This window comes from Eulemur rufifrons, chromosome 21 (assembly GCF_041146395.1).
Source record: "Eulemur rufifrons isolate Redbay chromosome 21, OSU_ERuf_1, whole genome shotgun sequence".
In the NCBI taxonomy this organism is placed as follows: Eukaryota; Metazoa; Chordata; class Mammalia; order Primates; family Lemuridae; genus Eulemur; species Eulemur rufifrons.
In genome coordinates this window covers 16207860-16230113 of record NC_091003.1, presented here as the reverse complement: position 1 = coordinate 16230113, position 22254 = coordinate 16207860, and the positions used below count along the sequence as shown (strand labels likewise).

The 22254-nt window shown below is 54.4% G+C and overlaps 1 protein-coding gene across 4 annotated transcripts; it reads right to left on the bottom strand.

The window, feature by feature from the left end:
* Nucleotides 1–3017: 3017 nt before the first annotated feature.
* PATZ1 (POZ/BTB and AT hook containing zinc finger 1) lies at nt 3018–21790 on the bottom strand. Of its 4 annotated transcripts, none has more exons than XM_069497207.1 (5): nt 19782–21790; nt 18308–18371; nt 11966–12137; nt 5989–6126; nt 3018–4559 (listed from the first exon to the last, which is right to left on the bottom strand). In XM_069497207.1, the coding sequence occupies exons 1-5, from the start codon at nt 21050–21052 to the stop codon at nt 4141–4143; spliced, it is 2064 nt and encodes a 687-aa protein (XP_069353308.1). In that variant the 5' UTR covers nt 21053–21790; the 3' UTR covers nt 3018–4140. The 4 variants fall into 4 exon arrangements, with proteins under 4 accessions (XP_069353308.1, XP_069353309.1, XP_069353310.1 ...); XM_069497209.1 differs by having other exon boundaries at nt 4418–4559; nt 5989–6061; XM_069497208.1 differs by lacking the exon at nt 5989–6126.
* Nucleotides 21791–22254: the final 464 nt, after the last annotated feature.

Here is a 22254-nt window from a genome sequence, read left to right as displayed (position 1 = left end):
GACAGTTGTGGGCAAGCCATGGCGGTCCCCAGTGCAGGGTGGCAGTGAGGAAACAGACCCTGGGCTTGGGCTGCTGGGCTCAGAGCCTCATCGCGTTGCTTACAGCTGTGTGTGGGATAAGTCGCTTAATTGTAAAAATAGTGCCTTCCTCTGGGCGAATGTGAGGGCAAACAGAATTAATACGGGTGAAGTGTGTAGAGGGGTGCCTGGCACTTAGTAAACACAGCATGTGTCGTTATTATTGTGGCTATTGTTAGGGACAGGATGTGACTAAAGGTTGGCATTAAGGCCTGATACATGCAAAATAGAAGTACACGTTCGGGGGGAGGTTTGTGCTTGGAGAATACCAAGTAGGAAGCGTGGGGTTGTAGCCTGGGTCATCCAGGGCAGGCAAGCTGCTGCAGACAGTTTTTGGGATCCTCCAAGGCTGCTGAAGGAGAAAGGCAGAAAGAAGGAACAGAGGGGACCGGGGTAAGGGCTACAGTTTCCTCCTGCCCATGGGCAGCCTGGCTGTGCACCCAGCCCGATGTGTATTAGTTATCACTATAACCCCCTGGCAGTCCTGTCACCTCACTTTACAGATAAGGAAGCCCAGCCTTGGAGAATTTCCAGAACTGGCCACACTCCCAACCAGCTGGGCCTCCAGGTCCCACCTACTCTTGGCTATCAATGGTCAAATTTCTCTGTGGCCATATTCGCCAGGGTCCCTTAGTAACAGGGGGTTTCCCTCATCTCTGCAGGAGCAGAGCTGGGTAATCGCTGCCATGGGGAGGTCACAGTGCCCCAGTCTTGGCCTGTTCTTGGCCCAGGCTTTTGGGCTGTGGCTGGGCTGGCTCCCTGGTGTGGCACCTCTGCCTGGGGCAAACCCACCTCCATTTCGGTGGGGCCAGTCTAGGGACACTTTGGGCGGGGTGCAGATCGCCCCAGAAGGTCAGTCTCAGTGTGAAATGCATGCTCACCCACACAGGACCTCTGCGCCCTTCCTCTGGCACTGACTCTGACCCTTGGTGGCTTTTTTTCTGCCGTGCTATTCAGGTGCTCATCCCGGGGACCTGGCAGGGTAAGTCTCCTCTGTGCCAAGCATGGTACTGGGTATTCGCATGTGCAAAAAGAAACTGGGAGCTTAGGAATAAAGACTCAGTTGTAGACAGACCTGAGTTTGAATCCTGACTCTGCCACTTACTGTGTGACCCAGGGGGATGCCTCCGCCTCTCTGTGCCTTTTTCCTCATCTGCAGGAGGGGGATAGGAATGAAATCAACATCACAGGTTGTGCTGATGATTAATTAGCACAGGATGATGGTCTCTTGAGGTCTTCACAAAAGACCTGATGAAGAAACTGAAGGCTCAGAGGTTTGCCCAGGGTTAGCAGTGGGCAGATGGTGGAGCTCAACAATCTAAGCTCAGGTTCTTTACCCTGGACCATGTGCAAGGAAAGTCCCTACACCTTTATGTACCCATGTTCTGCACAGCTTTTCTCCCTGTGGCCCGAAGGGCATGGGGGTACAGAGGAGATGGGGAGTCAGGGGGCAGATGGGGCACCCTCACTTGCTGCTCAGGCCTCCAGGCCTTTGGAAGCAGCAGCAGCCTGCTTGCTTTGTCGCTCCCCTCCTAATTATGCTCTCCACCTGGCTATGGACAGACCCAGGGGCCTCCAAGGAAGCAGGTCAGAAATGCCTTCAGGAGCTCAGGCCAGCCCAGCCACGTCCTTGGTTCAAGGCCAGGTTCTCTACTTTAACAGCTGGCAGGTGTGACCAGCTGGCAGGTTCTGTGGTGGTCCCAAAGCCACGTGTCCACAGGGCCTCAGCATTCTAGGGTCACCCTTTCCTTTGATACTCACATCAAATGGCCCAAGCCTCCATTCCACACACTCCATAAAGCCCAGCAACTTACCCAAGATTTTGTGTAAATGGCTGAGAGATGTTTTGTACAATATCCAGAAAGCCTTTGCCTTCAAACCAGAACAATGTAATTATTGATACTAATATGGGTCTAGATAATTTTGTGCTTTGTTTGTTCCTCTTGGTCTGTGTTTATTTTTCTCTCCTTTATCACTGTTTTGTTTGGAGGTTAAATGCTGTTTCTATTCATTTAGGGGTTTCCTTCCTCCCTGATTTCTCAAGATGCCGTAAGTCTGCTGTCCCTTCTCGTTCTTGCTTCTTGCTCCCATTCATTCTCCATCACGCTTACTTCTTGCATCTTGCTTGCTGTTCTCTTTCCCCCTTTTCTTCATACATTCACCACTCATGGTGCAACAAGCTTTCACTTAACACCAGGCAGACAACATGGCGCCAGGAGATTCAAATTGCTCAGTTTCTTAAAGCCTCTTGGCCATGAGGATTCCCTGCCCATGTCCCTCCTTAGGTCCTAACCAGGTGCTATGTTGGACCCCTCCAACCCAGGTCTTCTCTCCCAGGGCCCCAACCCCACCTCACACTTTCCTGGGCCACCCTACCTACCCTCCTGCTGTCACTATCCCCTTAACCTTGCCCAGTTATCCTTCTTTGTACTCTTGAACTCATTTTTTTTTTTTTGAGACAGGGTCTTGCTCTGTCACCTGGGCTAGAGTACAGTGGTGTCATCAGAGCTCACTGCAACCTCCAACTCCTGGGCTCAAGCCATCCTTCCCTGAGTAGCTGGGACTACAGGTAGGTGCCACCATGTCTGGCTAATTTTTCTATTTTTTGTACAGACAGGGTCTTGTTCTTGCTCAGGCTGGTCTCAAACTCCTGAGCTCAAGTAATTCTCCCACCTCGGCCTCCCGGAGTGCCAGGATAATAGGTGTGAGCCACCATACCCAGCCAAGCAGTGAATATTTCTGAACAAATGGGCGAATTGCAGCGCCTAAGCCTTCAGTGGGAACATCCACCTGTCAATCCCAGTGAAACTGGCACAAAGAAGAGGAAGAGGGGTCTCCTGGGCCCCCACTCCAACCCCAGGTGCTGGGGTATATAGACTACCTACCTCTAGGTCCCAAAGACCCCCCCATAGCTGAAAAACCGGACTCAGAGGAGCAGGTAGAGTAACGTACTAACGTTTTTAATACAGTCTGATCAGATCAATTCACATCACAAGGTCAACCTGGGCTTGCTCACGTGTGACACAACCGAGGTACACAATGTCCCTGCCTGCTGGTTCTCCTGCCTTCCTGGCTCCCAACAGCACTGAAACCCCCCTACCTCCCTGACCAGACTGGCATTTTTTAAAATTTTGCATAAAACTATTTCATCCATAGACTTCAAACAATCAACTAGCCAAGTTAATTATGGTACATCTAAACAAAGTTTAATACTAACCCTAACGTGTGACTGCGGTTTACAAAGAGCTCTGTATCACCTGGGATAGCTTTCAGTAGCAATTCACTACAACTGGTCCTAAAAAATAATAACAATAATAATAATAATTAGAGAATTAAAACCCAACAGCAAGTTGAATGGTTAAAATCACATAAGAACTGGAATTTGGGGTGGGGGTGTCCTCAATAGCTGAGCTTGTCCTAGCAGCAAAGTGCTAGCCTCCCTGCACACAGGGCTCAGGAAAGTCTGGAGCCCTCCAGGCTGAGGGCTGAGCTCAGGGGGGCTCTTGGAGGACACTCACCCCATGGTCCGTGGGATGCTGTAGGCTTCTGGCTTCCTTAAAAACAGCTGGGCATCAGAGTTATATAAGTGGGTGGAGACCCTACTGAGTGTTTTTTTTTTTTTTTTTTAAGGGATATGGAAAGGGGGGAATGAGGAATCAGAGAAGTGGGAGGAGACCAAAATCACTGAGGTCCCAGAATGCCATGGGGTTTGGGTTTGGGTTTGGGATGGGAGTCTCTAAGAATCAAGCACCAGGAATTCCAGCTTCCACCCATTAGGGGAGCTGGGACTGGTGTTGCCTGGGAGGCCTATGTAGTGTTTTCTGCCCTCGTCCCATTCTGGGTCTCGCTGATATTTCTGCAGAATAGCAGAAGAAAATCTATTTCTAAAGACCACTGGGGGAATGGGTGGTGGAGAGGGAGTTGGGTCGGGGTTGTGGGGGGGAGTTAAAAACGAATAAAAATCTCTCAGCTACAGAACCCAAAGACATCACTTCCCTCCGCATTCACAGCATTTCTCAGCAGTCCCCGAGTGGCTGTGTCCATGGGGACGCAGCATCTGCCTCACTTCCCCTCAGGCCCCAGGGGCTGCTGGTCAACCTCAGGATCCACTAAAGACGATGCAAAGGCCGACTGAACGATCTGGAACCCAAAGGACTCGAGGAGAGACATGTTCTGCTGGGGAGAGAAAGGTGAGCCAAGGGCAGGGCCCAGGTCCCCCAGGGGGCCCCCGAGGGCCCGGACATGCACCTTCTGGATGTGTTTGTTCAAGTAGGACTTAGAGCGGAAGAAGCTCCCACATTCGGGGCATGGGTACTTCTTCTCCCCGTCCGATTCCATTTTGTTTTTGGGGACCGCCATGTCGCAGGAGAAAGAGCCGTTGGCACTCTGCTTCTCTGGTGTCTTCAGGTCACTGGCATCTGAGAGGTCACCGTAGGAGTCAGAGCTCTCAATCGGATCCTGATGTGAGCATTTCTGGCCTTCTATGGAAAAACAAACACAGGGGAGAGATGAGGCTGGGCCTTGGAGATTCCCCCTCCTGGAGGGGTCAGGGCCTGTGGGAGGCAGCTGACGGCCAGCCATGGCCCTGGCTGAACACACGGAGGTTCGGCTGGTAAGTCTGGGAGCCTGGAGTTCCTACAAGGGTGAGGCAGCCTCCCTTGCTGTGGACGCTTCATGCAGCTGCACGTGGACTGCTCACCATCATCTCAGCCTGCTTCAAGGAAGGGGTGAGGAGAGGGGACCTCTACTGCTTCTGCCCCAAACAACTCAGAGACCCCAACTCCTGGGCGCTCTCTTGGGTGCCTCTGGGGTTAAACAGCTAAGTTGATGATGCCGAGCAGGTGTGTCAATGGCTTCCTCTCCTACACCAGAGTAGCTGCACCCTAGCCAGCCAGGCAGGACCAGAGCCATGAGGTCCTCAACCCCGGCAGACCCTATCGATGGCTCAGACAGAAGCCAATTCTTTTCCTAATGCTGCCAATGTAAGCCTTGCCCTTACCGCCTGCCTTTTGCCAAAACTCTTCCAGGGCCGAGCAGCCAAAGCACAGAGATTAAAAGCAACTCTGAACAACTCAGGCGGCTGGGTGTCCCCACCCAGGGCCCAGGACAAGCTGGGCTAAGAGACAACCCTGACTGCTCTGCCTCGCCCTGTCCACACTGGAGTCCTCTACCAACCGCAGCTTCCTTTCTGGGTCCAGAGAGCCATGCTGGGAAGGGAGGTCTGTGATGGGAGCATGGAGCATGCCATCTCTGCCATCTCTACCATCTGCCAAGCTCCTGGCCTCATCCCCAAGGCAACAACAGTATGACATACCACAGAACAACCTGACCAACAAGTGAAGGTGGGCCTGGGGACCTCTCCACAAACCAGCTCTGAGTCAGAGGAGTCAGGTAGCTCGTTTCTTGCCATGCAGCTCACAACCACAGCCAGAGGCCCTCCAGAAAGGGCTGTTCACAGCAACCAACCACCCCTATCACGGGAGAAGCCAGCCATTGGCTCCCGCTGGCCCACAGGGTCAAAGGAGGAGAAAGCATTCAGCCGCAGCTCCACACCGTCCTACAAGGCTACAGGCAATGGACAGGCCCAAGTGACTCGTCATGCAGGGCTCCTCTTCCGCCCTGGGCCCAGGGCATCCTGCAGGGCTCCAGACGGTGGGGGCTGGCCGGGAAGGGAGGAGGGCTGGGGAAGAGGAGGCGGGGGCAGGATCTTGGCAGTGCCCTAAAGCCTCACTGCCCTGGAGTGAGATACCCACTGTGACTTTTGTCCTGGAGGCCACTGCCACTCAGATCTCTGAGCCTCCTCAAGGCAGCCAGAAAGCTGGCCGCCTTCCCGCCTCCCCACACCCGGCCCAGCGCCCCCACAACACAGTCTGCGCAGAGAAGCAAAGTGCAGAGCAAGGGGTCGCTTGCCTTTGTTGCCATAGGTCCTGGCGCAGTGGAACGCTGCTCCCCCATTCGGGATGGGCTCCTGGTGCCTGGAGACCTGGGGAAGGGGAACACCGTGGTGGGTTTTAACATGGACCTTTAAGTAGGAGGCAGAGGAGAAACCTAAACAAGACAAAAGGAGATGAGATCCCGTGGCCAGCAAGAGATACCTCTCTCCTTCCCCCATGCCTCTCCTCTGGCCGCGCTGGCTAGTACTCTCAGGTCAGCTGCACCTAGAAGGGGCCCCTACCTTGGCTCAAAAACAGCTGTATCCAAGATCAACGCACCAGCAGGGAAAAAAGAAAACCAAAAAAAAAGGCTGTAATCACATGAGCTACGTGGCTTGGGACAGAGGGTAGCACTGTCCACAAATGAGCTTCTCTGCAAAGCCCACTCTGCAAGGCCGTGGTGAGGGGCCTAGGCCGGCCGCCTGGTGGGATGGCCTGAGATCCTGCTCCTGCTGGGGCCAGAGGCCAGCTGTCTCCAGGCTTGTTTGATGCCTTAGTAACAAATGGTTTGAGTGGATCCTGAAGCCCCAGGTCTGGGGCAGGGACCATGGCTAGAAATGTGCTTAGACAAGTACGTGGGGCCTTAGGGCAGCCACGGGATTCCAGCCAGCAGAATGCCTGCTCAACATTAGTAAACAGGCTGACAAACCAGGGATCCCAAAGGCATGCCTCCAGGGATCCCCCTTCTTCTAACTGTTAGGATATGTTCCATTTTGCTAACTTTCCCACCTTCAGCATAACTGGATTTAGTAACTGTTTAGACCTTTTGAAGAACAACAACAAAAACAGGATGTCACGTCAAAGAGACACGGTCATCTCTCATTCACGGTGGTCTTTTTGGTTCAATTTTGGTGCATCCACCAGGTTCATGTCCAGAAGAAGAAACAGGGATGATCTGTTTGTCTGTATTTGGGGGGAGGGGCAATCTAGCCCATCCCCACCTGCTTCAGTCAGTTTGAGCCACGAAATGTCTCAGGCTGGGAAGAGCAGATGTTGGGCCACTTCCACAGCAGCCACAAGTCCAAGGATATAGAATCAGGTGGGCCAGTAAAAGGCTGTTGGCTGGGGTTTCACGGGAAGGAGGTTTGCCGCTGAACCTCACTGCGGTCCAGGATCAGAAAGCAGGAACCGAAGCTTTTTAGTATAAGGCCCCCTGGAGGCTCCAGTGCCCTGATGGTGTCCCTTTAATCCACTCCAGATCTGGCTGACACGTTATCAGGTATTTTCACTTCCTTTAAAATTACATAGCCATAGGGTAACAGTGAGATCCACTGCTAAGGGTCAGAGGCTAGAGAGTACTGGTGATGTCTGCACAAGACTTGTTTCCAAAAAGCCTGAATTGGCCTGGCATTTTGAATGCTGCTGGATCTGTAGTAAAAGTTCACCTTTAGCAGGTGCGGATGGTGTGCCAGCGCCCAGCACACTGCACGCACTACTTGGTAGAATTCCCCCAATGCCCTATATAGGTGCTGTGAATTACTATTATACCCATTTCACAGACAAAGAAATAACACATGTACAGTTACTAAGTGATAGAGCCTGGACTCCAACCCCAAGACCATGTGCCACCAGAACTTGGCCCTTAACCACTGGGCTAATTCTTTAATGGTTCCTGTGTATTGGCCCTGGGCCCTAGAAACATCCCTTTGACCTTCTTTTTTTTTTTCCTGCTTCTCCATGGGTTGGATCCTTTGACTTTTCCAATAGGTTTCACTATCCCCATTGACACTCACACATTTCTCTGCCATGTCGGTGGGTTAGAATGGAAGCTGCCGATCCAGTGAGGGGTGGCCTGTGGGCAGCTTATTTGACAAATACTCCCCTGCCAGCAGCACTGGGTGGTTCTGGAGGGAAACGAGCCATCAGGTAAATTTTCCTTCCTTTCCCAACACAGCTACTTCAAAGTTGCACCTGGACCGGATGCTGCTGTCCTGTCCTGCCTGGCAGAGTGAACTGTCCTGCACTGTGACCAAAGTGGTCTGCCTAGGGCCAATCACTGGGGGACAGACTGGCTTAAGAGGGTCACATGCAAATGGTCCTCAGAGGGAGGCTGAAGTCAGGAATGAGTAGACAAGGCTGGTGGGAAAGAGGCTCTCAGCCCTGCCCCTTGGGTGGGCACCGTGGAACCAAGCTGAACCAGGAGACGCTGGTCCCTGGCAACCCGCACAAGATAGCAGAAGTTTCTGATACTATGATGATGGCACTTTAGGAGGGAATTTTTTCTTTTGGCTTTTAATCCCTTTGGGACCTCTAAAGTAGTATGAAGCCCTCCCCGTGGTGTACCAGAGCAGGTCCACTGCAATCAAAGGGGGCAGGAAAGGCAGTGGAGAACACCAGGAATTATTATAGTCACTCTCACGGGAGAGCTCTGCCAGGGGAATACAGCAGATGCTCAATACAAACTTGCTGCGTTTTCCTGAAAAACAGTCTGAGAAACTGTTGCGTCCTCTTGACTCTACCCCAGCTGCAGACTGTACTATCTATAGCAAAACCACATGGCAGGGTGGTGGGAGTGGATCCACAGCTGCCACTTAAAGCCCAGAATTTAAACACAGAGCAACTCAGCAGCCAAGTGTTGGGATGAAACAGAAGCTGAGCTTCTCAGCAGAACACATCTTTGAAGCCAGACATATTTAGCAGGAATTCTAAACTTACCCACCATTCACCACTGATTAACCAAGTGCCAAAGAGGCAGCTTGATCCAGGCGTCCACGCAATGGAGATGCTGGGCGCACGCATAACTGCCACTACAACCAACAAGCCACCCGCCCTCTCACTCCAGAGACGAAGAGTTTATTAGCAAAAGGCCACTGCTGCTCAGCTGTGTTTTCTTGCCTGCTGTACCTGCCATTTGCATTCCAGAAGCAAGTTGTCCTCTGACAGGTTCCATATCCGTGCAAGGACTGGGGACTACTTTCTTGATGTCCAAACCCTGGAGGGGCTGTTCCCAGCTGCCCTGTGTTGGAGGGGGCCTTCCAAGTAGGTTTATGTCAGTCCAGCAGGCTGTCTGCATTTACCCACTTGTGTGCTCACCTCTGACTGGGGAGAAGGCTTCCTCTACCTTTTAAGCAATGATGTTTGAGTCCAAATGTCTCTGTCAAAGGCAGATTCTTGATGAGCTATCCTTCTTCCCCATACCAGCACATATGCATATATATACAAAGACCCTGCTAGAGAAAGTTTAAAAGAAAGGAAGAAAATCATGATGATCCCGTCTCTCTTTTCTACTGCTCAACTCCACTGATTTCTTCAACTCAAAAAATGAGGAAACAAACTTTTCTAGCCCTAATACTTCCCCCACTGCAAATGATGTTCCTCTTCAAATGGCATCATACTCCCTATATGTTTCTAGGACAAAAACAGGGTCATCTGTCTCATTAACTTGCATTTGACTCAAGTGTCTGGCTAGGGCAGTCAAGCTACCTCCCCTCGTCCCCATTCTTCACCGCCAGGAGTCATTTTTGTGGCAAAGACTGAAAAAGGCAGCTCCACAGGTAGGTGGTTAAGTTGACTGTTTAAGAATTGTTGGGACTCAAGGGTCTCAGAGGACACCTGGAAGTTCACTGGATTCAACTTTAACCATTCTGCCCAGTGGGCTAACACTGAGCCTCTGCTCAACGGTTGCAAGGGTAAGAACGTTCATTTATTCATTCAGCTCCAGTACGCATAGCCTTGGTGGCAGCAGGGCAAACAATGACACAGAGCTCTCTGCATTCTGATCCCAATGTCTCAATGTCTTTGGTGCCCAAAAGGAACTTTACCCTCTTCCTCATTTTTGTTCTTTTTTGACCTCTTCCTATTTCTGCCCAAGGAATGCGTCCAGAGGCAGAATCCTGCTTCTCTTCTGATAAAAACTGCAATCCTTTCCTCTTCCTTCTGAGTACCCAGCGTGGGTTGGACCAGCACCTTCTTTTGTCTTCCTGGAGGAAGGGCACTTCCTGCTGCAACTCTGGGACACGAAGATGTTTGGCCTGTGATCCAGATCTGGTCTTGGCTTTTCTGAGAAAAGGTGGACTCTGGTTTTACTCTTCTGGCTCTGCTATCCCAGTCACGTAGCCTGTGGCTGTTGCCCAAGTCCTCTTACCAGCCGTTGGAAAAGAAATTCTGACGTACAATAGTTGTTGGCTTTGCCCCATCAGCCGCCTCCTAACGGGGCCAACTTTCCCACTGTTCCTGCTGCTCTCAGTTCTTTCCTTCTGAGCTGGGCTCCCCAGGGCTGTAGCCCGGGGTCTCCTGTCCCGTTCTTGTGCTACTCCGCCATCTCAGCTGGGCTTTCTGAGTTTTGCCATTAGTGTCCTCCACTCTCACTGGTGTTCAGCCTCTGTTTTCTGACCCCAGTTCTCAAACTGGGAATTTCAACATTGAAAACTTGACAAGATCCCTGCTGATGGCATGTTACAGCAGGTTTAGGACTATTTTGGGGTGCTGTCAGGAAGCCAGGTTGGGAAGAAGCAAGACAAGAAACCATCTTTTTCTAGGGCTGGGGCAGCCCTAGTCAAGATGGTCAGCCACAGCCTGATGACTCTCCCTGCATACACAAACCCGCTTGCTATCTGGGGGATGCTCCTGCCAGAAATGGGCTCTACTGACATGTCAGAAAACAGAACAGATGGCTTAAGGGGCTTGAATTACTACTTCCCTGCTTTCAAAGGTGTCCTAGCAAGGCAAATCCCAGGTGTGAAGTCACAGGATAGGACAGGATCACCAAGAACACCCAGCTACTCAGCAATCTCCCTTTACCAGGGGCCTCAGGGCACATGGACACAGCACAGGCACCTAGCGATTCCAGCCAAGGCCTGCAGGGGTGTTGTGCCTGGCCCAAATCAGAGTGTCAGCAAGTAGTGTCCTTCATAACATTGTTGCAAAGTATAAAGATTGGCCTCTCAAGTGTGCACCTCCTTGTGGGTTCAGAGAACTTTCACCTACCTTGTGTCTTGGGATCCTTACAACAACCCTGTGAGGTATGAGATGGGGAGGGGGGATTCTTAACCCCTTTTGAGAGATGAAGAAACTGAAGCTTAAGAGAGGGGAAGGGAGAACTCAAGGCCATAGTGAGAGGCTGGGACTACACCCTGGGTTCCTTGACTCCTGGTTCAGTGATTGACCCGTCAAGCCATACCCCAGACTTCCAAAAGCATTGAGACAAGAGTGCCCCAGGAGATAAAGACATCCCAACAATATCCCCAGCTGGCCAAAGCAAGCGCACCATGCAGAAGCATCTTCACGCTCACACGGACAGCTGCCCGACCGCCTTCAGCACAGATACAGCGCGAGCCTCCTCACTGACACTGTGCTTACAAAATACCAACCTCCAGCACTTGCAACAGCCAGCAGAACCTCAGAGACTGGCCTGATTTCATCTAACACGACACCACTGCCACAGAGTGAGACACCACCTAGGCCCACCTTGTCCTCAAGCACGCCGCCCTGCTCAGAGCACCTTCCATGTTCCTCTGTCATCAAGGTCACAGTCTATCTGAGTTTGGGCTCTCTCCTGACCATTTGTGCTAGAAAGTTTCTGCCCTTTGTTTATCTCCATCACTCGACCTCCTTCCCTGGCTGCTGAATTTCATATGCCAACAAATCAGCTAGCAAAAGCTCTTCAACAGGACACTTTTTTCCTCCCACTCTGGGACCTACAGACTCCTCCACCAACCTCAGTAGTTCAGTGGTATCTGCAAAATGCATCCATCCTCCCACCTGAGCAGCAGGTGAGCTAAGGGCGCAAGCTTGGGAATAACCTGTCTCCTTCTGTTCCCACCTGCTGGTCTCCTGGGACCTCCCATTCCAAGCACCCCAAGTTTCTTGGGAAGGAGTGGGTAATGAACAGCTAGCTGGGCGATGGAGGTGCTCATTGTTCAGTGGGAAGGGAAAGCCGTGCAAAGAGTGGAGTCTGAGGCAGGGGGTTCCGGACACACCATCCTCTGGAAGTGAGGAAACAGCGAGCAGATTACCTCGGTTACAGATACTGCAGAAGTTGCTGGGCCCCTCGCTGTGCTTCTTCAGGTGGTCTGCCATGTACGCTGCCCGCAAGTACTTCCCACACACCTGGCAGGGCACCTTGTCTTCATGACAGGCCAGGTGGGAGCGCAGACGGTCTCGGGTGGCAAAAGAAGCATTGCAGGTCTGGGGGCAGAAAGGAAAACGGGATGAGGTGAAACCCAGCATTCCACGCCTGACTCCCCACCAAACGCACTGCAAAGCAAGAATGGTTTCTGGCCATCATGTGGACTCTCCTTTGCAAAGAGAGCTTCAGGGCGTGGCTCAGGCTCTCTACCCAGAATGCCAAGCAGCTGCTCTGATTTCCCATGATACCTCCTCACAGGACACCTGAGCCGGAACCACTGGTTCTAAAGGGCTACATGCCCAGACACGGCAGCCGAGTTCTACACTCCTCTACAAAACGAAGAGTGAGACATTTGTTCATTCGTCAACAGTAAGCACTGACTTTAGGCACATTGGCTGTAAGTGGATTTACAGATGAGTTATTGGCAAATAAACCAGCCTTCCTGTTCTCCATCCCTGGGTTTCTCCTAGTTGCTTCAAACAAAGAATTCAATTTATTCATTTTATTTAAAAGTGACATTAGTCCTTGGCCACAGGGAAATGGAAAGAAAAGGCAGGACAAAGTACAGAGAGAATGCTTCATAATGTTTTTGTGAGTTTGAATTGCAAAAGCAGCCCCTAAATGATAGTGTCAATTCTGCTAATGTGAGAATTAGCAGAGAGAACAATTCGAGAGAATTTGTGAAATGTTAAGTTGGGGAAATGCCAGTAACAAGGATGACGATATCACCCTGCATTAATGAGCTCTCATTCTGGCCAGGCAGGTACCAGGCCTAGCCTTTTAGGGGCATTTATCTCATGCAACCCATCCTTACAGCAGCCCTCTAGGCAGGCTGCATTATCACCCTCCAAGACAACGTGGCCACCACTTCACGGCCAGGTCCCAAGGTTGGACAACTCGGGAGCCAAAGGTCAGCACCAGCCCCCTGGGAAGGAGGCCCTGGGTCACTGGGCGTTTCCTATACCTGAGAACCTGACTGATATTCTATCAGTCACTGACCTCCTCCCAACATCCCTTCCTCGGTTGGGGCTTGCAAAGCAGGTTAGCCTTGGGGGTCACGGAATGTCGGGAAGCTCTGAGGAGAGTTGAATCTGTTGGCTTTCAAGCTATTTTGGTTCCATGTTTCAGGGATTCTAGTCAATTCTGACTCATTTCTTTTCTGTATGTGTGTGTGTGTTTACTGTTTCAGAACTGCAAGAGACAGCAACGTTCACCTTTAAGTGCATTACCTATCAAATGTTAACTTGTGCTAGCTTGGAGCTGCCCCTGCCATCGCTCTTTAACAGAAACGCATCCTGAGACCCTGAGATCTTAAGGTAAGTGTCTGAACACTGTCACCACATACAAATATCTATCTCCTTACTGTACAAAGAAGAGACAAGTGCATGTGATGCTTGGTGGTGGAAAATGTCACTGTTTGCTACTCCAATCCCAAATATCCGTGCGCATCAGCATAGCCTCCCCTTGCTCTTCTCAGTCATTGTCTTTTTAAGTAAACATTACAAACTTGAACAGAACAATGTATGCTAATGAAACACTGCTTTTGTCTCTTTTATATATTCAGTTGATTCATATGACAAATGAGGAAGCTAACTTTAGAAAGCAAACTTGGCTGAAGCACGAGACTCAGCTACTAGAGAAAGCCCAGTACGCCCCTGCCACAGCCAGGCCACGACTCTACCAATCCTCCCAGCCACCCTGAGCTATCTTATCTTTCCCAATTTACAGCTGGGCCAGCAGAGGACCTGAGAGGACAAGGGACAGCTGTAACAGGAACCAGCACCCACGCCTACGCTCTTATCATCTCCAGATTGGCAGAGGTAGCTTCCGGTGAGTGAAAGGTGCTGATACTTTTTAGCACAGTGTACTGTACTTGGCAGCCAGGACTCCTCTGATGGGGAAAGGTGAAAGGATTTGTGTAGGGAAATTCCACCACTTAGGTGACTCAGAAAACATCCTGGACGCTTGCTCTCATGGCCACAAATGAGTGCCACCTCAGTCAGGGATCTTGTGACCCAATGATAGGCCACAGTGGGGGAAAAAGATCAGTCTTCTACCGAACCCACCAACCTGTCAATCTGAGCGAGGGCTGCCATAAACACCCTTGGGAAAGAGAGGTGCACCTGTCAATTTATCCAGGGACAAGAGCTGGCTTTCCCAGGCAGTGACCTGAGGACCACCCCTCCAAAGATGAGGAGGAGAGTGTTCTAAGCCTCAAAACTCAAAGGAACCAACATGGACCAGGTGTAAGAAAATGGGGCTGAAAACACACATTTAGGATTCTGTCTTTTTTGGTCCCTGGGAGAGGGGGCTACTGGGGGGATATGAAAGAGATGCCTTGTTTCTCTTGCCAACCTTCTTTTGGGATCTGTTCTCTAAAGGCTTTGCCTGTCATGCTTTGCTACCTAAAGATGACAGACAGCCAAACCTCAATTATCCACAAGTGGATTATCCATTTGAGGATTAGCTAAGCAAAATTAAAATCCCAGACTGGGCAGGCTTCCCCCACCCCATCCTCCATTGATTATCTCTCAAGGAATGAAAGCTAACTTTAGCCAGAGCAAACATAATTAGGAATGTAAATCTGCTGCTGGGGGAAAAAAAATACAAACACAACAAAAGCTTTCACTGTGTTTTAAAAAAAAAAAAAAAAAAAGCCAAGCTGAAGTGATTGTTGGCTTCTCTGTGCCAGGACTGACCCTCTGTGGCTGGAGTCCCCAGGCTTTCTGGGGAAACTGTGAAAGCGTACACGTCCGAGTCTAGGCCTGCCAGAAGTTCAGACAACACAGAACATGCAAGAGCCTGGCCACACCACCCAGGAGAGATGTGGCTGAGGGAGAAACTCAGAGAAGGGGAGACATTCAGAACCTCCATGCTGGGGCCTCTCAGGAGCAAAGCACTCCCTGTCCTGGGGACAGGGAGAAGACAGAGGGACTGTGACGAGAAGAGAGCGTTCCAGCGGCAGGATGCTCAGAATGGCTGTCCTGCCTGCAGCCCTATGCTCAGGCAGCCTGCTGTTGTTAGGAGGCACACCTGCCAGGTCCTGGCCCAGCCACCCTCACCTCTGGTCACCACCACTCAACACTGAACCCCAGTCACGATCCCTTCCCTCCCTGGCCAATTTCCCCCCTCCCAGACTTCCTAAAGCTTTTCTTCCCAAGGGTTGAGCAGCTTGCAAATGGTGCCCACATGGTACCAAGGGCACTAGTGCACACCCCTACCCTTGATGGACTTTGAACTCTGGCAGCCTCAGGGGTGTCTTGAGCAGCCTTCTCCCACAGCCCTCTCTAAGGGCAGTGCACGAAGGTCTGGCTCCATGGGCTTTTTTGACCCCCTTCTTGAGCGTATGCCCTTCTCATTTCATTCCTTCTCTAACCGGCCCCAGAGAAGTGGAGCCCCTGGAAGCAAGGGGAGAGGTCCACCTGCTCCAGCCTCTCAGCTTCAGGCTGAACTTCACAGAGGGCAATGTCCCAGCCCATTGAGCTCATAAATCCAGCAGTGCTTGGGGCATCTGGGCCGGTTAAGGACACTCAGGCCAAGCCTCAAAGAGACTTGTGGGTCACTGCCCAGCCTGAAACTTCCTGCCCCGCCCTTCAGATAGCCTTTCAACTCAAGCTGTGGCACCGGTCTCTGTAACTGGCCCTTTTCATCCTCTGCAGCATCGGTGGGGGACGAGAGGTATGGACTATGCCCAGCCAGACAAAGGCCAAGGGAACCAACTCCCAGAGAGCCATCCCTTCACCTCTGATGCTTTCAGCATACCACGCTATGCCAGAGAGGCCCCTGCTGTTTAACCAAGCCCGGGCACAGCTGGCTGGCCAGCCAGCACGTCTTCACCTGCTGGGTCCTCATTAGGGGAGTTCTGACTACGGGGCAGAGGTAGGGCCAGCAGGTCTGTGAGAGTGTGTGTCATAGGGGCAGGGTGGGAGCCAGCTCTTACACCAAGGGACAATGATGTCAGTGTTATGACACAGACCAAGGACAAAACACACAAAGCCTCAAATGTTAGAATGAAAACTTTTATCATCACTCCTGTTCTCCCCGCAGAGCCTGCGGGGGCTAAAGGGCACACCAGTGGGATCCAAGGGGGGGTCTACATCTGCTTTATCAGCCCCCAAAAGCCATACACTGGGGTGACCCAATATAAAGCTACTGATTAGTTCCTGAGCAGACCTGCTAATAAACCTCAAAAACACCAAAGTCTACTGCACTAGCCAGAGATGAAAGCAGGACCTGCCTGAGTGGGAAGGGAAGAGGGCAGCGCGGGTTGACACTAGCTGGAGTTGTGCCAGAGCCTTCTCTGGGAGGCAGATTCACTCCCAGAGTCGGGGGAGGGGTAGCCAGGCCCCATTCTCGAAACCCCATGCCCTATGGGAAGTGATGCCAGGGGAGGGGAAACAGATAAGCTGGTAGCTTAGTTCCCAGGGAAAGCACCAACCTCCAGAATTACCCAGGCAAGGACAGATGCCCAGGGGTACCATCTGTTAAAGGGCGGGGGGAAAGGCAAGAGAGCCCAGAAAGAAACTTGGAGGCTGTGGCGGGGTACCAAGAAAAGTGCTCCTTCCTATCCCCAATTGGGGGCCCCGAGCTGGGAAAGACCCCAGGTCACCCAGGGAGGAGCTCGGCATGGTAGGCAGGAACCACCTTGCTGGCCTCTCCCAAAAGCAGGGGTCTCAGGCCAACTGCCACTCCTGTTGCCCTCCATGGTGAACCCTGTCCAGGGAGGCCCAGGCTAGCCCACAGGCCACTGGGTAAAGGCCCTGCTGCTCTCTGGGGCGGCCCAGCCCTGCCTCAGATATCCCGGCGGGGCTGGGCAGAAGAGAGCGTTGCTGGAGTGTGCTGGGCTCAGGTTTTCAAGGGCTGGGAATGATTTTTTTAGAGAAAGGGAAAAGGCGGTGTCAGGAACCGAATGGGACGACCTCCACAAAGCAGGCTGGGCAAAGTCCCATGATGGCAGGTCGCTAGGAAGAGGTTCCAGGGGCGGCAGGCCGCTGCTGCTCCCAACCCACACCTGGAAAAAGGGCAGAGAGTGCAGGTTACCCACCCAGGCCACCGGGCACGCCCCCACTGCCCTCTGGGCTCCTCCTACTCTGCCCGGGCTGCTCAGCACACTACCTGAGAGAGTCAGAATGTGCTCTGTGATGAGAGAATCAGAGACAGAGAGAAGGCAGCAAGGCAAAGACAGATCCCAGCAAGCCCACCCTGGGTCATCCTCCTCAAGTGAGGCCGCCTAACACAGGTCTGTGAACACCTTCCACGCCTGGCCCCTGGGGGCTCTGGGCCCTACCTACAGCACATCCATCCCTCCCTGCAGGTCGCCCTGAACTCACCCCGCTTGCCACCAACAGGATAAGGAGAAGCAGGTTATCCTACCAGAGGTGGTAGCAAATGCCCCACAACCATGTCTTGCCCGCAGTTGGTGGGCTCTTGGTACAGGAGAAGGGAGATAACCAAGGAGAAGACAGAAACATGTTCTCTGTCCACACAGGAACGCTCAGTGGCCAGGAAAGGACACTCAATTTTCTGGGGCCCACCAGGACCCCCGGATATTGTTCAAGCAGACAAACCAAGGGTAAGAATCTGGTCCAGGCTTCCCTCCCTGCTACTCTGCAGAGAGCTCAAGAGAAGAGGAGACCACCTTGCTCTCCAGTTCTCCAGAAACCCTGGCTCAGGACGGGTTAAACAGGTGCCAGTGTCGGGAGATGAGACCACCCACTCCCTACCTCCTGCCCCCGCCCCCACCATTGCCTTGTGTCCTAAGCTGAGGGGACCCAGGAGGAACTTCTCCTTGGGTCAGACAAGGGGAAGAGTTGTTGGCTAGACCACCAGGAGCCCTTTTAAAAACTCTGCAGTCCCTACAAACTGCTGGAAACCAGCAGCCAGGCCGAGCAAGATGCCAGGTCCCCTAGCACAACATCTGTGCAATGCAGGCCACCATCCAAGGAGCCGGCAAACACCAGGAGAGGAAAAAAGCCAAGCCAAGAGTGAAGACAAGACAGGGTGGGAACCAGGACCAAGCAACCAGGAAGGAGGGAACATCAGCTGTGAGGGGAGGGGGGCCGGGGTGAAGAACAAAGGAGAGCAGAGGGAGGGTGGAGGGACAGTGGGGAGGTGTGCAAAGCGGTGGTCAGTCAGCCGGCCCCCGGCACACACATCAGCTTGCTCACGGCCATGGCCGTGAGAACAGCAGCATCCTCCTTCAGCCCCTCCGTGCCCTGCCCACCCCTACCTGACACTTGTGAGGCCGCTCAGAAGTGTGCACCTGCTTGATATGTCCGTTCAAGTGATCGGGCCTGGAAAAGAGAGAACCAAGCAGGACTTCAGAACAAGACACGGAGAGATGGGGTACAAACTTGGCCAGACCCACCCCCCAGCACACACACTGCCGGAGAGGACTCCCTCTCCCTCACCCCAGCATGACAAAGACAAAGTCACCACCCAGCTCTGGCTCCACAGGCCCAGCCTTTCTGCCCTGGTTTTTTCTAGAGGGGGAAGGGAAGTGAGCATTTGTCTCTGATCTTGCCTACCAACCCCCTAAATCCCCCAACCAGAAACTCAATGATTCCTAGGACCAGAGGCGGTGGCTTTTGAATGAGACAGGGCTGCCTTACTGCAGCCTTTCTGGGAGGGGGTATGTGTGATTCATTGTCCAGACTAAAGCCCCTTAGAAACTCAGCCTTCCCCTCCCCCAGCCTCTCCCGCCACGGCAGCCAATGAATGCCACCCGGATGGAATTCAGTCCCCAGAGGCCAGCCATGGAGCCTTAAGTCCCCAGCTGGGCTGGTAAGCCAGATGCCCGCCGGAGCAGGTGGGCAGGGGCTGCCTGACCGGTAAGACCGGTTCCTGGTTGGGGCCCCTCTAAGGGAGTTCTCCATCCCTGGGTCCTCCACACAGGGTCCGAGTGAGAACCAGCCTTTTATTCTGAATGTTCTCTAAGAGAAAAACAAAACAACCCTCTGCTCCCAGACAAGTCCTCAGTTCCCCATCAGGCTCACTAGAAAGTGAACCTAAAAAGAGATCCTGCCTCCTCTTTTCCTTTCTGTCCTAAGAACATAAAGGGGCTCTGTGGGTTCCGTTAGGCTCTGGAGCCACCAGGTCAGAGCAGATCAAAGATTTGGGCATTAAGCAGCAGCTCTGGGTGCCCAACTCTGCATCCTGTGATCCCAGGTTCATGTGGAAGGCAAAGGTGGAGTCTACTGACCCAGGATTGCCCGAGCCCCGAGTTGGGGGATCTGGTGGCGCGGGAGTGTAAAGAGTCCCAGATGCACTTGTTCCAGTCCCTCCCTCAGCAGCCATTCCATTCAAGCGGGGAAAGTTGCTGGAGGAGACCAGTCTCCCGCCCCCAGAGGGGGCCCCACGCCTGGTGCCGGAAACACAAAGGGAGCCCAGGGAGAAGAATGGTGAGGCCTGGTGGCTCTGGCCTGAGGAATCCGGCCCCTTCCCACAGGCCCCAAGGAGGAGAGACAGTAGGGCACGCTCAGTGTCAGAGAACTTCCCTAAGGGAAGAGAAAGCAGCTCTTGGGCACACCATCCCCAAATCAGGACCCTTAAAACACTCTCCCCAAACCTGGCATGGCCCTGTAAGGGCAAGTGACCCCCGCAAGTCCCACACCCCCAGATCTTGGCAAGGGGCTGTCTCAGGAGCCAGGACTAAGATAGGTTGTGGTGGGGGTATAGGGGAGGAGGAGGGTGTCTTTCCTCACCTGGAGAAGCCTTTCCCACAGCTCTGGCAGATGTAGGGCTTGCCCACGGACCCATCATGGGACCGCACATGGTAGGACATGCGGTCTTTTCTCTTGAACCGCAGCCCACACACAGGGCAGGAGTAGGGCTTCTCCCCGGAGTGAGACAGCTTGTGCCGGTTGAGATGGTACACATCACGAAAGATCTTGCCGCAGATCTCACAGGCCACCTGCTTCCTGGTCCGGCTCCTCTTGCGGGGGCCATCGGGGTCTTCAGAGATGGGTAGCCCATTCTCACCCAGCCTCGGAGGAGGGAGATCGATGTAGCCCAGCTGGAGGCTGGTGACACCGTGCTGGGCCTCGTGCTGCCGCAGCCGGTTGGCATCGGTGAACACCTTCCCACATAGGCCACATGGAAGGATGCCTGCCTCCCTCAGGCCCCCTGGGGACCCAAACATTGAGTCCAGCAGGTTGGCCTTCCTTGGGCGGCCCCGGCCTCGCTTGCCAGTCAGGGGAGGGGCACTGGATGCCACATTGGGGAACGGGGAAGTCAGCAGTTGGGGGGACAGGGGTCCAGCCACCATGGGCAAGCGGTCCACCCCGGGTAACACAGGCAGGGAGGCTTGGCCCGCAATGGCTGCACCAGCAGCCCGGGCTGCCTCATCCTCGGGCTGCATGCTGCCTGCGATGCCATTGCTGTTGGCTGCCAAGGCTGCCCCGTTGGTCATGTCCAAAGGGAAACCCAAGTCTGAGGTCCCAGGGGGGCGAAAGAGCATGATGTCGGCCCTGGCAGGGGGCACCAGGATCTGTACATTAGACTGTTTGATGACTTCTTGGCAGATCTCAATGACCGACCTCATCAGCAGGAACTTGGCCGCCGTCATGAGTTCGGGGAAGCTCTCCAGGCGCACCACGATTCGGGAAGTGTAGGCGAAGTCCAGAATGTCCCCGAACACCTTGGAGCTGATAGTGTGCATCTCTAGCTCCCGGCTGCCCCCGGCCCCGGGGCCCGGGGCTGCCGTCGCACCCCCCACATCAGCAGGACCCCCGTCTGCAGCTCCACCGTCGCCCAACTGGGCGCTGAACACCGACTCAAAGTACTCGCTGCAGGCGGCCAGCACGGCGCGGTGCGCTGGGAAGCTCTCATCGCCCACGCGCAGGAGCACGTCGCAGAAGCGCCCGCCGTTTTTGCGCTGCTGGTTCAGGTTGTGCAGCATCTCCGTGCTGTGTCTGCTCACCTGGTAGGTGTAGCAGCCCGACGGGCCGCAGGAAGCGTCGTTCACCCGCTCCATGGCCGCCGCCCCCTCCCAATAGCCGGGCCGCGGCACCTGCCCGCCCCCTCCCTTCCCCTAGGCAGTGAGAAGCGGGGCGCAGCAGACGTGTCCACACTCCCCACACGTGCCCCCCCCCCGGGCTTTTTGGTCTCGCAGGTGCGCCGAGCGCACACGCCCCCAGCCCGGATCGGACAGTCTAGACGGCGGGGTGCGCCACCCCCCACATAGCCACCCCCACCCCCGCTGGATCGCGCGCTCGTCTCTTCTCTCCGCCCGCCCGCCTCCCCTTCGCGATCTACCTTCCGGGGGGTAAGCTAGCGAAGAGGTGAGCCCCTCCTGCAAACGCGCCTGCCACCTCCCCTCCCGCCCGCCAGGCGGCGCCGGCGCGCAGCCAAGAGGGGCGCGCACACGCGGGAAGGAGGAGGAGGAGGGGTCCGCCGCGCAGGCGCGCGCGCGCGCCGCGGCTTTTCCCGGGCCCGCTGGGGGCGCGCGCTGCGTCCCCTGCAAAGCGCGAGCCGGGGCGGGGGCGCCGGAGCGGAGGAAACAAAAGGCGAAGGCGGCGGCGGAGGGGCGCGCACGGGGGTGGCGGCGCGGGCCGGGTCCGGGAGCTTGGCTGGCGGTGGCGGCGGCGGCGGCTGGAGCGGGCGGGCAGCGACGGCGGCAGGGTGGGCCCTTCCCCAGGCCAGGCGAAGGCGGCGACGAAGCGGCGGCGCTGCGGCCCCGGGCTCCGTGTGTTCGGAGCGGAGGAAAGATGGCAGCGGCTGCACTTCCTCTTGCACTTTCACCCCTGGGGGGAGGAGAAGGAGGGGGCGATACCAACAACACCCCCCCTCTCGCTTGCAGAATAAAAAAAGAAACGGCGAGCTCGGCGTGGGGGGCCCCCAGCGCCCCCGGCCCTGCACGTGCGCGCCCGGATCCCTAGCCCCGGCCGCCCCGCGCTGCAAACTTTCCACTTTCTTTGTGCCGAGCGCCCCCCCCTCACCCGGCCGAGGATGCACGTCCCCCCTTCCCTATTTATACACCACCCCCCCCCCCGCGCAGCTCCGCTCCCCCCGCTTCCTGCCCCCCCTCCCCATTCCCCAGCTCCGCCAATGCTAGAGCAGCCTGAGCCCCCGTCCGGCCCCCGCCTCCCCACCCCGCCCGCGGGGCCGGGGGCTGCAGTCTCAGCCCCCCCACCCCCCGGACCAATGCAAACGAAGCGCCGAGCCAGCAAACCAGCA

Excerpts from the sequence above, each read along its gene's own strand:
- PATZ1 (XM_069497207.1), bottom strand. The coding sequence starts at position 21,052 with ATGGAGCGGGTGAACGACGCTTCCTGCGGCCCGTCGGGCTGCTACACC. Across the intron at positions 6,127-11,965 it reads CTGCAGTATCTGTAACCGAG|GTTTCTCCTCTGCCTCCTAC; the intron begins GTAATCTGCTCG and ends TGTCTTGTTTAG. Across the intron at positions 4,560-5,988 it reads CAGGACCTATGGCAACAAAG|AAGGCCAGAAATGCTCACAT; the intron begins GCAAGCGACCCC and ends GTTTTTCCATAG.